This window comes from Sinocyclocheilus grahami, unplaced genomic scaffold, assembly GCF_001515645.1.
Source record: "Sinocyclocheilus grahami isolate Dianchi unplaced genomic scaffold, SAMN03320097.WGS_v1.1 scaffold616.1, whole genome shotgun sequence".
Lineage (NCBI taxonomy): Eukaryota > Metazoa > Chordata > Actinopteri > Cypriniformes > Cyprinidae > Sinocyclocheilus > Sinocyclocheilus grahami.
Genome location: NW_015505795.1, coordinates 704,419 through 719,028, shown reverse-complemented (window position 1 = coordinate 719,028; position 14,610 = coordinate 704,419). Strand labels below are relative to the sequence as shown.

At 34.6% G+C, this 14,610-nt stretch overlaps 1 protein-coding gene across 2 annotated transcripts in view; it reads right to left on the bottom strand.

Annotated features, from left to right (window-relative positions):
- LOC107557735 (disrupted in schizophrenia 1 protein-like) overlaps positions 1–14,610 on the bottom strand; it is a 61,340-nt gene that overhangs the window by 15,320 nt on the left and 31,410 nt on the right. For both annotated transcript variants that reach the window (XM_016241261.1, XM_016241262.1), the window contains exons 7-9: positions 12,229–12,283; positions 11,498–11,600; positions 8,396–8,596 (exon numbers count right to left, since the gene is read on the bottom strand). In XM_016241261.1, coding sequence (XP_016096747.1) covers positions 8,396–8,596; positions 11,498–11,600; positions 12,229–12,283 — 359 coding nt within the window. The remainder of the gene's footprint in view (positions 1–8,395; positions 8,597–11,497; positions 11,601–12,228; positions 12,284–14,610) is intronic.

The window sequence follows — 14,610 nt, the reverse complement described above, 5'->3', positions numbered from 1 at the left end:
GTCTTTTTAGCCGGTTCTGTAATCAGCAGTAAATTTCCATCACCTGCGGGCTTTCACATTGAGCAGCATTAACTACACAGAGCCGTTGTTCACTGACGAGCTGCCACGTTCATATTCGCGTGATTTTTTGCGCAGCTTGTCAGTGGACAACGGCTCTGTGTAGTTAATGCTGCTCAATGTGAAAGCCCGCAGGTGATGGAGATTTACCGCTGATTACAGAACCGGGCTTTTCTTTCTGAAGATGCGCGTTAAATATAGCATGTGTTGTGCAGCCCTACAATAAAGTATTTAAAGTAATGCGATAAAAGGATTATTGTGACTTTACTAGTAAAATACTATACTATTATGTATACTAGTAAAATCTATATGTGTGACACTAAAAGTGTTCAATAATAACAATATGTTAATATGTCAAATAATATGTTAGCCTGAAGGTTAATAATGTTTTTATTATTTCCTTCTTGTAACAGATTAATTAAATGCTGGATACAGACAGACAGTTTATTGTATTACCAAAATACCATTAATATCCAGAAGAAAACAAAAAGATTTGTTTATAGTTGTTTAAGCAACTTAATTATAATTGGTTTATAAACCTTATATTAAACATTATGCACTTTTTTCACAGATAGTCATGTAATCTTATGCTTTGAATAAACGTGCATTAGTAATATTTTGCTCGATGCGCCCTCTTGTGGCCTCAGAAGAGAAGCCAAAAGCTTTTTCTTCACCCTAACTGAAATTATGCATTTTATATTTTATATATTATTTTGATAATATTTAAGTACAAAATTCGAATTTAGTTTTTCAGCCATTTTGACAGCCCTAGTATACAGTATGCATACAGCAGAAATAGTATGAGTAGTATGGTAGTATGCAATTCTGATTATTATAATTGTCAATAAAAAGTGACAAAAGCATGCATAACATCACCTGGAGGTATTAAAACAACAGAAAGCTTGTCAAAAGCATGTCTTTTTCTTGTTTTCAGGAGCTGATTGTCTTGCCTCATTAATAAGGTAAGCTCAGATGTGACGAAATGTGAAATGACTTCATTAATTAGCACTTTTCTGACAACTTGAGAATCAACTATCGTGCAGTGTGGTGTGAACACAAACAGAAACATCCAGCTAATGCATCTGAAGGACGCTAATGAGCTAATGATGGCAAAAAGCGCATGCATTTATTCAGAGAAAGCTGGTAATTATTTGTCGTGCATAAAAGAACACAAAGCCTCTTTTACAGCATTAACAGGCCTCAAAAGCAGACGCTACACCTGCAGCCGTGTGTTCGGAGCAGATGCAGATGCGTGGGCATGAAATGCTGGTGCAATAAGAGGAATAGCCTGTCGTTTTAATTGAGTCAGAAGAGACAGCTGTGATTAATGGGCCTCTGTCGGAGTTTCTGAGTTTCAGCACAACAGCACAGAGAGAGAGGCACAAAAGCATCTTAGTCAGCACTTATAGACAGTCTGACACACAAAAGACTGTTGCCGTGGTTACAAGGAGCATCCCAACTTGACCTCCCGAGCACGAACCGTGAGCATAAACAGGTGTGCTGTTTGACAATAATGAGCTTTGATTTCGAAGCAATATGCTAAGCTAGTGGCAAAAAGGTCATTGCATGACCTTTTGAGGGATTTTCAAGGACAATATAATAGTGATGCTTTGCATCAGAGTTATCATTAACTAAAGCTGAAACCTTAATAAATTGTTACTGGAAATAAAACAAATGTTAACTGAAATAAAATGTATAAAAACGGCAACTTGGCCAGTAGCTGAAATATTATTTAATTTTTTTATTTTTATTTAATTTTGTAAAGCTTAATTTTAATTGTATTTAATTCAATTTTCGTTTTGGCTTTACTAAATTACTAAAACTCAAATAAATTTAACAAAAAAAAAAAAAAAACTATACAGATGTTTAAAAACTACATATATCTTAAAATAATAGAAATGGGTGAAAACTCAAAAAAAATTAAATACTAATTCAAGATATTAGTAAAAACTATAGAATAAAGATTTTTTTTTTAAAAACAATTACAAAAACACAAACATTACTAAAACTTGAACTTAAATTTAATGAAAGTAAAAAAAACTAATTCAAAACATTAATAAAAATATATACACATAAAAAAACTAAAAACTAATAAAAATGACAAAAACAAATACATTTACCAAAAGCTTTACATTAAAATGAAAATGCAAAAAACATAAATAAAAACTGATATTATACATGATTATATAATCAATATATTAATAAAAACTATAATATTATATCAATGATACTAAAATAACACTGCGTTGCATCCCAAACTAAAGGAGGGCAGCAGCACACTGCGATGCGCAAATGGTCATCCAACACAATCTGAGTCTCGTCAATAAGAAATTAAAGGTCTGTCTCTTCCAAAATCAGCGGGGGAAAAAAAGTGTGAGCATAGAGTTTTAGTTAAGTGAATCTTTGCAGAAACCCAGAGATATAGCACAGCAAACACACACAAAGCCTCCGTCACCTGCGCACATTCTCCGCTCCATTTACTGCTCCTCTAATTATATCTCCTCCTATGGACAAAACACTTCACCCTACAACGAGGCACCTTCATTTGTTCCCTGTGATAGAGGTATCGGAGTAAAACAGGAGCTCTACGGCATTAATGGATGTAAACAGTATCACATGAGTCCTGTCAGCTCAAACCTTCAGCAGTCTTTACAGATAGTAATATGGTACTGTACAATGGTAATCACTGACAAGGTACATTATACAGTTTTTGAATATTTTGAATGGTCCTGGCCGGGAAAATGTCTAAATTGACTAAAATGTTCGGGTTTTAGCTTTGTCTTCCTATGGACGCGCTACAGTCCTCACACATTATATGTATGTTTATTTGCATTGCTTTGTCCATTCTCTGTAGATCCCGCCTTCTCGCACACCACGATTGGTCAATTATGTACAATGCCTACACGCTGTTGGTCAAACTACTTAGACAAGACATCAGTCTACGGTTGTGACGGCGAGGAAATTTTCCCTCCGGTTAATCGATGCGTGACAACACCGGTGGGGGGGGAGGGGGTCGAGTTTTCCCTCTTTTCTTCGCTTTCCTTCGGGTTTAAATAGCTTGTAAACGTGCCGTGACCATTTTACTTTCACTTTTTAAATTAGCGGTAATTCGGCATCAATTGATTGAATTCAATTCAATTCAACAAAATACAACGTAGAACATAAAACTTGTATTAACAAAATGAATAAAATCAGGCCCGTAGCCAGCTTTGAGGTCACCAAGGTCCGGACCTCGGTACATTTTTCATGTTCAAAAAAAAAAAGTGTCCTCTGAATGACTAATTTGCTGTTAAACTCCTAATATGAATGTCTGCATGACATGAAAATTCAGTTTAGACAGTTTGCAGGAATGTTTAGCGTCCGTGGTATGAAAATGATGGCTGCGAGCGAGACGCTGCGGAGTGAACGAGACTTGAGAGAGTTGTGAGTGAGGGCGCGGGCGCGGGCGCAGCCGGTGTTGCCAAATACAACTATTATAAGCATATTTGGACTTGTCTTTTCCACTTAATTTGACACTTTAGAAAGTTAATAAAGTAGGATGCTGCAGTTTACGGTCAGCGATATCTTTATCTTATCTTAATTGCAAAAGATTTGAAATAATAGCAATATCTGGCAACACTGACAGTAATCAAAAAAACCCACGGACAGGTTATTGCTGACAGGATAGCACATTCGGTAAGGGAAACACAAAATATCATGATATTATCTGTCAGAAATGTTATCAACACTGTTAAAAACAGTAGCATTTATCACTAGTACACAGATCTGCTGAACAAGTAGGTTACAGAATGAAATGAAATACACAAACACTAGCCATTAAGAGAAGTCTATACGTCATTCAGTATAGTAGTTAAATTTTCACAAATCATGCTAAAAATAGTCATTAGAGCACTAGACAATGTTATCAGCTATATAGAAATGGTTATTAATAAAAACTATAACAGTAATATGAATAATAAACAGGTGATAAAATTATCCACCCCTAAGTATAGTAAAGTATTAACAAATTTTGATGCAATAGGGTATGATTTAAAAATTATCATGCCTCCAAAACAGAGAAAACATCTTTCACAAGCATCTACATGTCTGTCTCTTTTATAGTGTATATAATGAGTTGTATTTGTAGGGGTTATTATAGCACAATTCTTTAACAGCCCCCCCGCTAAATTTCAAAGCCTGGCTACGGCCATGAATAAAAATACACCATGCAATATGCCTAATATAAAATAACAAATAACTTACACAAAGTTTAAATAGGTAGCCTATACAAAACTGAAAATCAGTAAACACTGTGGAACCAAATAAATAAGAAAAGAACGTTTTAAAAAAAACTTCTGATATCACCTTAGACAAATGGCAGAAGTCAACAGACTTTTTTCTCAGAAATGCTATTTTATGTCTTTTATATTCAATAATATGAATTATCCTGCAAAAGGCTTTCATTTTTAACATTTATGAAAATCATCCTACATAGACACATCATTTTCTTTCTTTTTTAAAATCAGAATAAATTAAATTCTGTGTGCAAGTTCTGCCATAATGGATGAATACTTATAAATAAATAAAAATTCTTCGTGCAAAATATAATTTAATCTTTTTTGCAGCATTTTTTATTGAACATAAGCATGATTTAAATTAATCGTGTATAATACTTAATTTAAATACATTAAATTAAATGTATACTTCAGAATCTATTTATTTATTTAATTTTATATTCACTAAATGTCAATTATCATAAAATAGGTTTCCTTTTCTTCATGCAAATTATAATTTTTTCTTTTTTTGTCCTTTTGTCTCTGAGGTGCAATATGATCTAGACATGCTTTTGACATGTTTTGGGAAATTCACCGGGTATTTAATGCTTACAAACTAAAAGGATGTCAAAACGTCTAGCTCACATCACCGGTGTAAATTCACTGCTCTGGTATCATATGACTAGTTGGTAGGGATGTAACGATTAACCGTGAGCCGGTTGAAATTGAGGATTCAAATCGGTTGAGATGCTAAACAAATCGCGATTCAATTAGGGGTAGGAGTTTATATGAATGCATGTCTGAGGGGAACTTGCTGTCTTTAGAAAAGTGTAGATGGTATTTTTTCTTGTCATCTTGCCTCTGTATATTGCATATTAAAGTTCATAAGTGCAGCGCTGCTTTGTTTAAAGCGGAAACCAAGGAAAGGGTTTAAGCGCCACCTGCTGGCAGAGAGTGAATCTGCGTCTCGTTCAGCTCGTCTGCTGTTTCGGTTTCATGCAGATATTTTTGTATGTATAGTTTCACAAAACTGAAGTCAAACCATTCTGTTTTTGTTTCAAAATTGTTTACTCATAACCGGAGTCAATAATCATGCAGATTTACGTTACAAACTTATAGAATTGTACAGTAAGAAAGTTATTTCCTTTAACCAGGAAATTAACGTTCTTAGAATTGACAAGACGGTTGACCCTGAGTGGTCAGCTAAATATCTACAGTGGATCTAAAATATGAATAGTTAATTATAACTAGTTATGGTTAATTATTCATATTTCCCATGAGCTGATTAGCTACAGTCATTTAGCAGACGCTTTTATCCAAAGCTACTTACAAATGAGGACAATAGAAGCAATCAAAACCAACAAAAGAGCAATAATAAACAAAGTGCTATATTAGTATATTATTATGGTGTTATATTTCAATTTCACAAATAAACGTGCAGCATTTTGTCCAAGCAATAATAAAAGGACACATTTAATTTATAATTTGTCTTAAATCTAATGTTGTAAAAAAAAAAATTGTGAATCGAATCATGAAATCAAAATCGTGAATCGAATCGTGATTTGAGTGAATCGTTACATCCCTACTAGTTGGCGATAATAACTACATGCACATTAAGATGAACTCACAAGATGAATTCACAGGTCTGGTATCATATGACTAGTTGGAGATAATAACCAGATGCACATTAAATTCTTCTCGACTTGACTCTGGCGTCCCGTGAGGATACACAGGATGGAGATTGCGGGAGGTGGCCTGTCATTTATTCGGTTCCCTACACGTCCAACAACAGGAGGAGACGCGGCTGACAGCCAACGGGAATCCAGCCAGCCGTTAGAGGGATTACACTCGTCTGTTTAATTTGACACACACACATTTTGCTCAACAAAGAGCTCGGCTGGTCTGCGTCTTCGTGCCGGGATGAGAGAGATTGTGAGCTAATCATAGCCTGAGCGTTGATGCTAAATATGCAAAGCGGGCGAATATGATACAGAACACAAAAGATCTTTGACATGAACGGGCTGCTCCTGCTAGGCTCTTATTAGCCTGTCTTCCCACTCGCGTAATAACACATAGCTGCCATCAAATCACTGTTTTGGGCATAAGGAAAAGGGTTTGTGTCACGCCAGGGTTACAGTTTGCTTCTGGGTTGGCACTTGCGTAATTAGGAAGATATTTACGCATATTAAATGGTATTTTTAAACACGAGTCTTTGCCCCGGCTTGTACAGAAACAAAGAGCTGTTGTCATGATCTCACCCTCAGAAAACAATTACTAAATGGAGCAGAAAAAGCTCAAATTTCTGGGACCAAAACATGATTCGTAAGAAATGCTATCTTGCTGAAGATTTGTTTTTGACTTTGTACCATTGTTTATTGGCGAATGATAATGATTTGAACATTTGCACACATTTTTTTCAACTAGCTATGGTGGTAGCATGTTATTTTTGGACAATATCGCGGTAGTCTTTGAAGAACCATGGTTTTACCATCACTGTACCACGTCCAGAGATGATCAGTGTATGTTAATCAATGTTTCTAAGCGATGGAAACTTATTTCTGCCACTGAATAAAAATATAAATATATACTTTTTTATAAAAATCTACACATTTTTATTTAAAAGTATATGACATATACTTTTTTTTCTCACAATTCTGACCTTCTTCAGATTTTTCTTCTCACAAATGTGAGTTTACATTTCACAATTCTGACTTTTTTTCTCAGAATTTTGCATATGCAGTCAGGTGTCTGAAATTTTGGAAAAAAATAAACTCAATTGCAATATGTAAACTCACATTTCTGAGGGAAAAAAAAGTCAGAATTGCGAGATATATACTCAGAATTCCTAGAGAAATAATAAATGAATAAATAAATAATTAAATAAATTCCGCAAAATTCAGACATTATGGCGGTATTTATACACTGAATTTAATTTGCTGATTTAAAAACAAACAAACATGTATCTGGATAGGATGTTTTTCATTAATGTGAAAAATTGTGACCAAAAAAAAATTTAATTAATAAAAATAAAAATGAAGCTTCCTGCAGGATAATTTACATTATTGAATAAAAAAGCTAAATGGATAAATAAATTCTGAAGTACTCATACATTATAATAATATTTGTACACTGAATTTAATTCATGCTAATTTTAAATAAAGCGTGTGTCTGGATACGAGGATTTTAATTAATGTATTACAGTAATAAGATGTTGTAAAACATGTTTAATTGTCATGAAAATGTCAAAATGAAAAAAAAAGCACAAATTGCTCTGAAAAATTGGGTTACATATTGTATTATATATCAAATATTAAAATATTGTGCATATATTACAAATATATTTTTTTCCGGTAACACTTTACTTGAAGGGGTGTGCATAAGACTGACATGACACCTTCATAATCATGACATGACACATATCATGAACATGAAGGAGGTTTTATGCATGTTTATAACAACTGTCATTAAGTGTAATTCGCTCAGTTATGTCATTTTTAATGCAAATATGACATTATTTGACCTAACCCTACCCCTAACCCTACCCCTACCCTTACCCCTAACCATAGCCCATTACAAAGACATCTCAAACAATGTCATCTTTGCATTAAAAATGACATAACTGAGCAAATGACACTTAATGACAGTTGTCATAAACATGCATAAAAACCCTTCATGTGTCATGTCATGATTATGAAGGTGTCATGTCAGTCTTATGTAACCTTTTTTCCTTTTAATTTTGCAGTGAAATATGACAATTCCTTTGTGAGATTCACCCAGCTGTTTAATTCAACATAATCAATAATAATAGAGCTGTTGTCATATTATACTCATACAATATGGATTCACTGTCAAGGGACAAGTTATACTGTAATTTGACTGAAAACACACAATTCAGAGAGACACTGACAGCAAATGTGAGGAACAGAGATATCCTGTCCATATAAATCAACACTGAACCCAAGAAAACTAGAGAAAACATCTACATTTTGATCTGAGACGTATCTGGATCTCATGAAGAAATGGCTCCCCCCTGTGTCAGTAGAAATCAACTGGTCTTGAGTCTTTATTAAGGCCGTGTTACTCACCGTACTGGGCTTCTCTCTCCTGCAGCTCCAGTTTGATCTGGTTGTGTTGCTCCTTCATGCGGCTCAGATCCCGTCCGCTTCCTGTGCGCAGAGTCTTCAGCTTCCTCTCCAGCTTCCTCTCCAGCCCCTCCAGACGATCTCTCTCGCCGTACGCGCTCCTGATTTCTGCCTTCAGTTCCTTCGCACTGCTGAAGTCATTTCCTGCAGCGAGAACCAAACAGAAGCAGAATATTAGATGAAAACCATCAAAACGATTAGTCGAAACACCACCAGAAATAAGAATACTATCAGCATACTATGACTTGTGACACACTAATTCCAATTTTGCATACTACATACTACAGATAGCATGCAAATAGGGATGCTGTCAGAGATTTAAAAGAAACAATGTAAATGTTTTTGTTTAGTTTTTTTCTCAAGAATCTAAGAAATCCAGAGTGTTGCTATGCAGTCACTAGGTCGTAGCTAGGGTGATTCTAAGTGCGGTTTGGAGTTGTGTGCAAAAGTTTAATACTTAGTGTTTGGGGATTGTTCAAATATATGTAATAGTAATAGCGATGCTTGACTTCATAGACATGACTAGTTAAGAACTAACTAGATAAGAAACTTCGGGGTCAGTAGGATTTTTGGGGGGGGGAATTATATTTTCATTCTTTTGCAGTTTGCATGTCTAGAGATGTCTTTAAATGTTCTATGCTTAAACGCTAGTAAAACAGAAGTTATTGTGTTTGGGCCTCAGGTGAATAAGGCCAGTGTAAAGCATAATTTGGGATATTTGAACTCCCATCAAACCAACTGTGAAGAATTTGGGAGTCCTTTTAGATTCCTCCCTAAAATTTGAGCAACATATTAACACAGTAGTGAAGTCACGTTTTTTTAATTTAAAACCCCTCTCTAGAGTCAAGTTTTGGTTATCGTTTAAAGATCTTAAGAGAGTTACACATGCCCTTGTCTTGTCGTGTCTGGACTACTGTAATTCTTTATATGTTGGTCTACCGCAGTCTTCTATATCATGACTCCAGATGGTTCAAAATGCTGCAGCCAGGTTTTTAACTGGGGCTCGTAAGCGAGAGCTAGGGCTGCGCAATATATCGAAAATGTACCGCAAATGTACATATCGCAATATGCATATCGCTACAGCTTGCAATATTTGGGGCCATGAACAAAAGACGAAGAGAAAACCACTCACTGCTCTTACCTAAATAACTTTGTAGCTTAAATAAGAATCAGTGCATATTGAATTCAAAGAGCAAATACTAAGCAGTTTTTTATTTTTCCTTTTTATTATTCAGTTCCTAAACTCATGTTAAAATGACATTTTTATGTAATGCTCAAGTAAAACACCACCGTTCACTTTCAGAAGTTGTTGTAGGGGTGCTTTCTTATTAGAATCAGAAACAGAATGAGCTTTATTCATCACTTAAGTGTGCGCAAACACAAGGAATTTGTTGTGGTTTTACAGGAACTCTTGGTACATACATGCAAATAACCATATATATATATATGACACAAGATAGTTATAGAAGTTCACAGAACTGACTCAGCAACAGCTGAGTAAAACGGTTTCATCTGAGCATGTGGCACTTTAAGCATTATCGTATAGCATACCGAATATCGCATTATTTAATGAGTTATCGCATATCGCATTTTTCTTCAATATTGCACAGCCCTAGCGAGAGCATATTACTCCGATCTTAAAGACTTTAAACTGAAAATTATTATTGACTAAAAATTTATTTTAAGAGATTGGTATTTGTTTTTAAATCCCTAAATCATCTGGCACCCTCTTATCTGTCTGATTTATTAAAAGAAAAAAAGCCAACAAGATCTACAAAAAAGTACTCTTTGTCTCAGCCTAGATCCCGATTAAAGGCAAGAGGTGATCGTGCATTTGCAATAGCCTTCCTTTATCTGTGAAAACTTCTAATTCTGTCTACGAGTTAAAAACTAAATTGAAATCTTATTTTCTTACTTTGGCTTTTTAAACTTTGTGTTTTTTTATTATTGTTCTTATTGACATTATATTTTATTATTGTTTTTATCTTATTTGCACAGCACTATGGTCAACTGCTGTTGTGTTTATTGGTGCTTAATAAATACATGAATTAATGAATTAAGCAAGGATTCATTAAATTCATCATTGAAATGCGTCACAATTCAGACTTTTTTTTCCTCACAATTCTAACTTTTTGTCTAAGAATTGACACATAAACTTGCCACAGAATAAAATAAAACTGATAACTACAACTTTTTAAGAGAACTTTAAATGATAATAAAAATAATACAATAAAATTAAATAAAACAAATCTCATAACTCTTAATTTGTCCCATATAAACTTTTTCCTAAGAGAACCTTTAAAATAAAATAAAATCTAATTCAATTAAATTAAATAATAAAATCTCACAACTCTTCTTTTTTTTTAATTTGTGCCACACTTTTTTAAGAGAACCTTTCAAATGAAATATCTCACAGCTCTTTTTTTTTTTTTTTTTTGTGCCACATAAACTTTAAGAGAACCTTATAATTAAATTAAGTTAAGAAATGAAATTAAAATTAAATGCAGAGTTTATATCTAAATAGTATAGTCTAAATAGTGAGATAAAAACTTTATTTTATTTATATTTTGGCAGAAATAAGCTTCCATAGTTTTCAGCATTGATAATAATCAGAAATGTTTATCGAGTGGCAAATCAGCATATTAGAATGATTTCTGAAGATCATGTGACACTGAAGACTGCAGTAATGATGCTGAAAATTCAGCTTTGCATCACAGAAATAAATTACATTTTAACATATATCCACATAGAGAACTCCTACTTTGAGTCGTAGAATAATTTCACAATTTTACTGTTTTTTTGATCAATTAAATGCAGCCTCGGTGAGCAGAATAGACTTCTTTCAAAATCATTAAGAAATCTTACTGCCCCCAAACTTCTGAACAGTAGTGTTTGTATGCAGTACTCAAGTATCCCAGTGGAGGACGGGCTGTACTTTGAGCCTGTCATTCTGTATTGTGTAGTGCTGTCGAGCACACAGTGACAGTGACATCTGAAACAGCCGCAGGAGGCGACGGGTTCAGATGAGCACAGAAAGAGCGGTACCTGAGATGGCCGCGAGCTTCGCCTCATGAAGGGCCAGCAGCTGTGTTTCACTCTCGCTGACCTTCCGTCGCAGACGAGAGCCCAGTCTCTGACTCATCACCACCTGAACCACGAGAAACAGATTACACACCTGAGGAAAAGAGCAGTCACTCAACTTACTGAGGTTAAAGTTCAAACTAGGGATGTAACGATTCACTCAACTCACGATTCACTCAATGTTGTCATATGACCTTATTATGTTGCATGTCCAGTTATCAGAATGGATATTTCACATTTTTATTAGAATTTTATGAAATAAAAAATTATTTTGGCCAGTATAAGCAAATTAGTAGTTAAAAATCATGCAATTTAGTAAATAAGATAATTTACGGTTCATTCATCAAACTGGAAATAGAAAAGAAAGACTGGAAAGTTGAGCGCATTGCACTGTGGGATACAGAATCTCAAACAAACTGTATAATAGTGTGAGTAGCATGATAGTATGTTATTCCACTATACACTTCCAGATCAGCGTCTTTTTTCTTGTTTTACAGTAAAAAAAAATTTAAACAAACTTCAAAATTTATCTGAGATTTTGAGATCTCCGAGAATTGTTCTCTTGTATCTTATATTAAAATAAAATAATAAATAACATACATTTGTGCCACAAACGTTTTGTTAATAAAATAAAGTCAAATAAAATGCCTAGGGCAAGAACAGATGATTAATATGTGATTAAAATGTGGACTTACTTTAGCCGTTGCCTCTTTGGTGGATAATCTCAGTGCTCGCTCTTGCTCTTGAAGTCTGGAAATAAAAGGAAATTATAAATATCAGTGATGCTGAAAATGAGATTTGAACACTAGCGTCATAAACTTTACACTTAAAAATGATGGCAAATACAAGAAATAGTAATAACGATGCTTGACTTAGCAGACAACACTAATAAATACAGGTAAGCAAACAATATCGAAGCATTATATACTGTGACTAGGCCTGGGCGATAAAACGGTATCGATATTTATCGACGGTACACCCTCTTCGATAACGATAGAAAAAATGTTCGATATAGCGCACGATATAGGCACGTGCTAAGAGTGACGCAGACAGCACACACAAACACATGCTGAATTGAGTGCTGTGCCTAGGGTTGCCAACCGTCCCGTATAATACGGAATCGTCCCGTATTTAAGGCATCAAAGAAGCGTTCCGTATGAAAGCTATACGGCACGCAGTTTGTCCCGTATTTAAGGCATATGCCGTATGAACACCTAGACCATATGAATAACAAACTCTAAATTGAGAATGAATCATTCTTTTTTGAGAAGTGTTTGATTTGTGAACATAGCCATTCCAGGGAGGCTTTAAGACCAAGCGGAATCCTCTTCACAGCGAGTGGGACTCACGCTAACGGAGTTGGGTTTTTTAACGACCGCGTTTCGACTTCAGCAAATCAGTTTGAGCGAATGCAAACAACGTGATTCCAACATCCAGCCACGCAAGAAAGTGTGCATTTTGCTGAGGGAAGACGTGATCGATAAGGAAAGTCGTATTTACATTTAAGTAACTTCCACCTAGAGAGGACTTCTACAGCCCTGAAAGACAGCGGAGACCAGGACAACTAGATGAGCCCCAGATACAGATCCCCTATAAAGACCTTGTCTCAGACGGCCACCGGGACAAGACCACAGGAACCAGACGAGTCCTCTGCACAATCTGACTTTGCTGCAGCCTGAAATTGAACTGCTGGTTTTGTCTGGTCAGAGGAGAACTGGCCCCCCGACTGAGCCTGGTTTCTCCCAAGGTTTTTTCTCCATTCTGTCACCGATGGAGTTTAGGTTCCTTGCCGCTGTCGCCTCTGGCTTGCTTAGTTGGGGACACTTCAGCTCCAGCGATATCGTTGACTTGATTGCAAATGATTGCAAAGATACTATTTAAACTGAACTGAGCTGGATGATGACATCACTGAATTCAATGATGAACTGTCTTTAACTGAAAAATTTGTGTTTACTATTGTGATTTTGCATTATTGACACACTATTTTCCTAATTAATGCTGTTCAGTTGCTTTGACACAATCTGTATTGTTAAAAGCGCTATATAAATAAAGGTGACTTGACTTGACTTCCAGCGCATTCTTAACCTTGAATATCATTCTTAAAACACAAAATGACCAATGAAGTGTCAAGCACCCAAAGCAGTCCATATTTATTCTATAAGTTCTCTTTAATTGAAAAATATGCATTTTCATATATACTGTAATAAGCCTACTGTAGGCTATATTACACACACACATATCAGAAGACAGAAAGAGCTTTACTGCCAAGTATGTTTGCACATACAAGGAATCTGTTTTAGTGTCACAAGCTTCCAGTACACAGACACAACAACAACATACAGATAATAAAAATAAGATGTGAATAAAATACGCATATGTATAAATATGAATAAAGCACACACACACACACACACACACAAAAGGATAAATATGTACAGGTGTGCTATAGATAAAATACTGCAGGATATGAATAGAATAAATAAAGTTGTAGGGATGTAGGATGTAAAGAGATAAATAGTATAAGGTTATTGCACATATTTGTATTACACAATGGGAGAATATTTTTAATATTTTTTGGGACCTGTGATATTTTTTCAGGATTCTTTGATAAATAAAAAGGTTAAAAACAACAGTATTTATTAAAAATAAAAATTGTGTTAAATATACACAACTATTCCAAAAAATAAAAAAGGTTTGGGGTCAGTACACTTATTTTATTTTTTTATTTTTGTTTAAAGAAACTTTTAGAATACTTTTATTCAGCTAGGATGTGTTAAATGGATAAAAAGTGATATTGTTAGAAAAGATTTCTATTTTGAATTAATTCTGTTCTTTTTAACTTTTTATTTTGTTTATGAAACAGGTTCCAAAAAAATATGAAGCGGCACAACAGTTTCAACACTGATAATAAATCAGAATAAGAATGATTTATAAAAGGATCATGTGACACCGAGGACTGGAGTAATGATGCTGAAAATTCAGTGCTGCGTCACAGAAATAAATTATATTTTAAAGTATAATAATTAAGATAGGAAACCAATATTAGAAATTGCAATAATATTTAACAATATTATTTT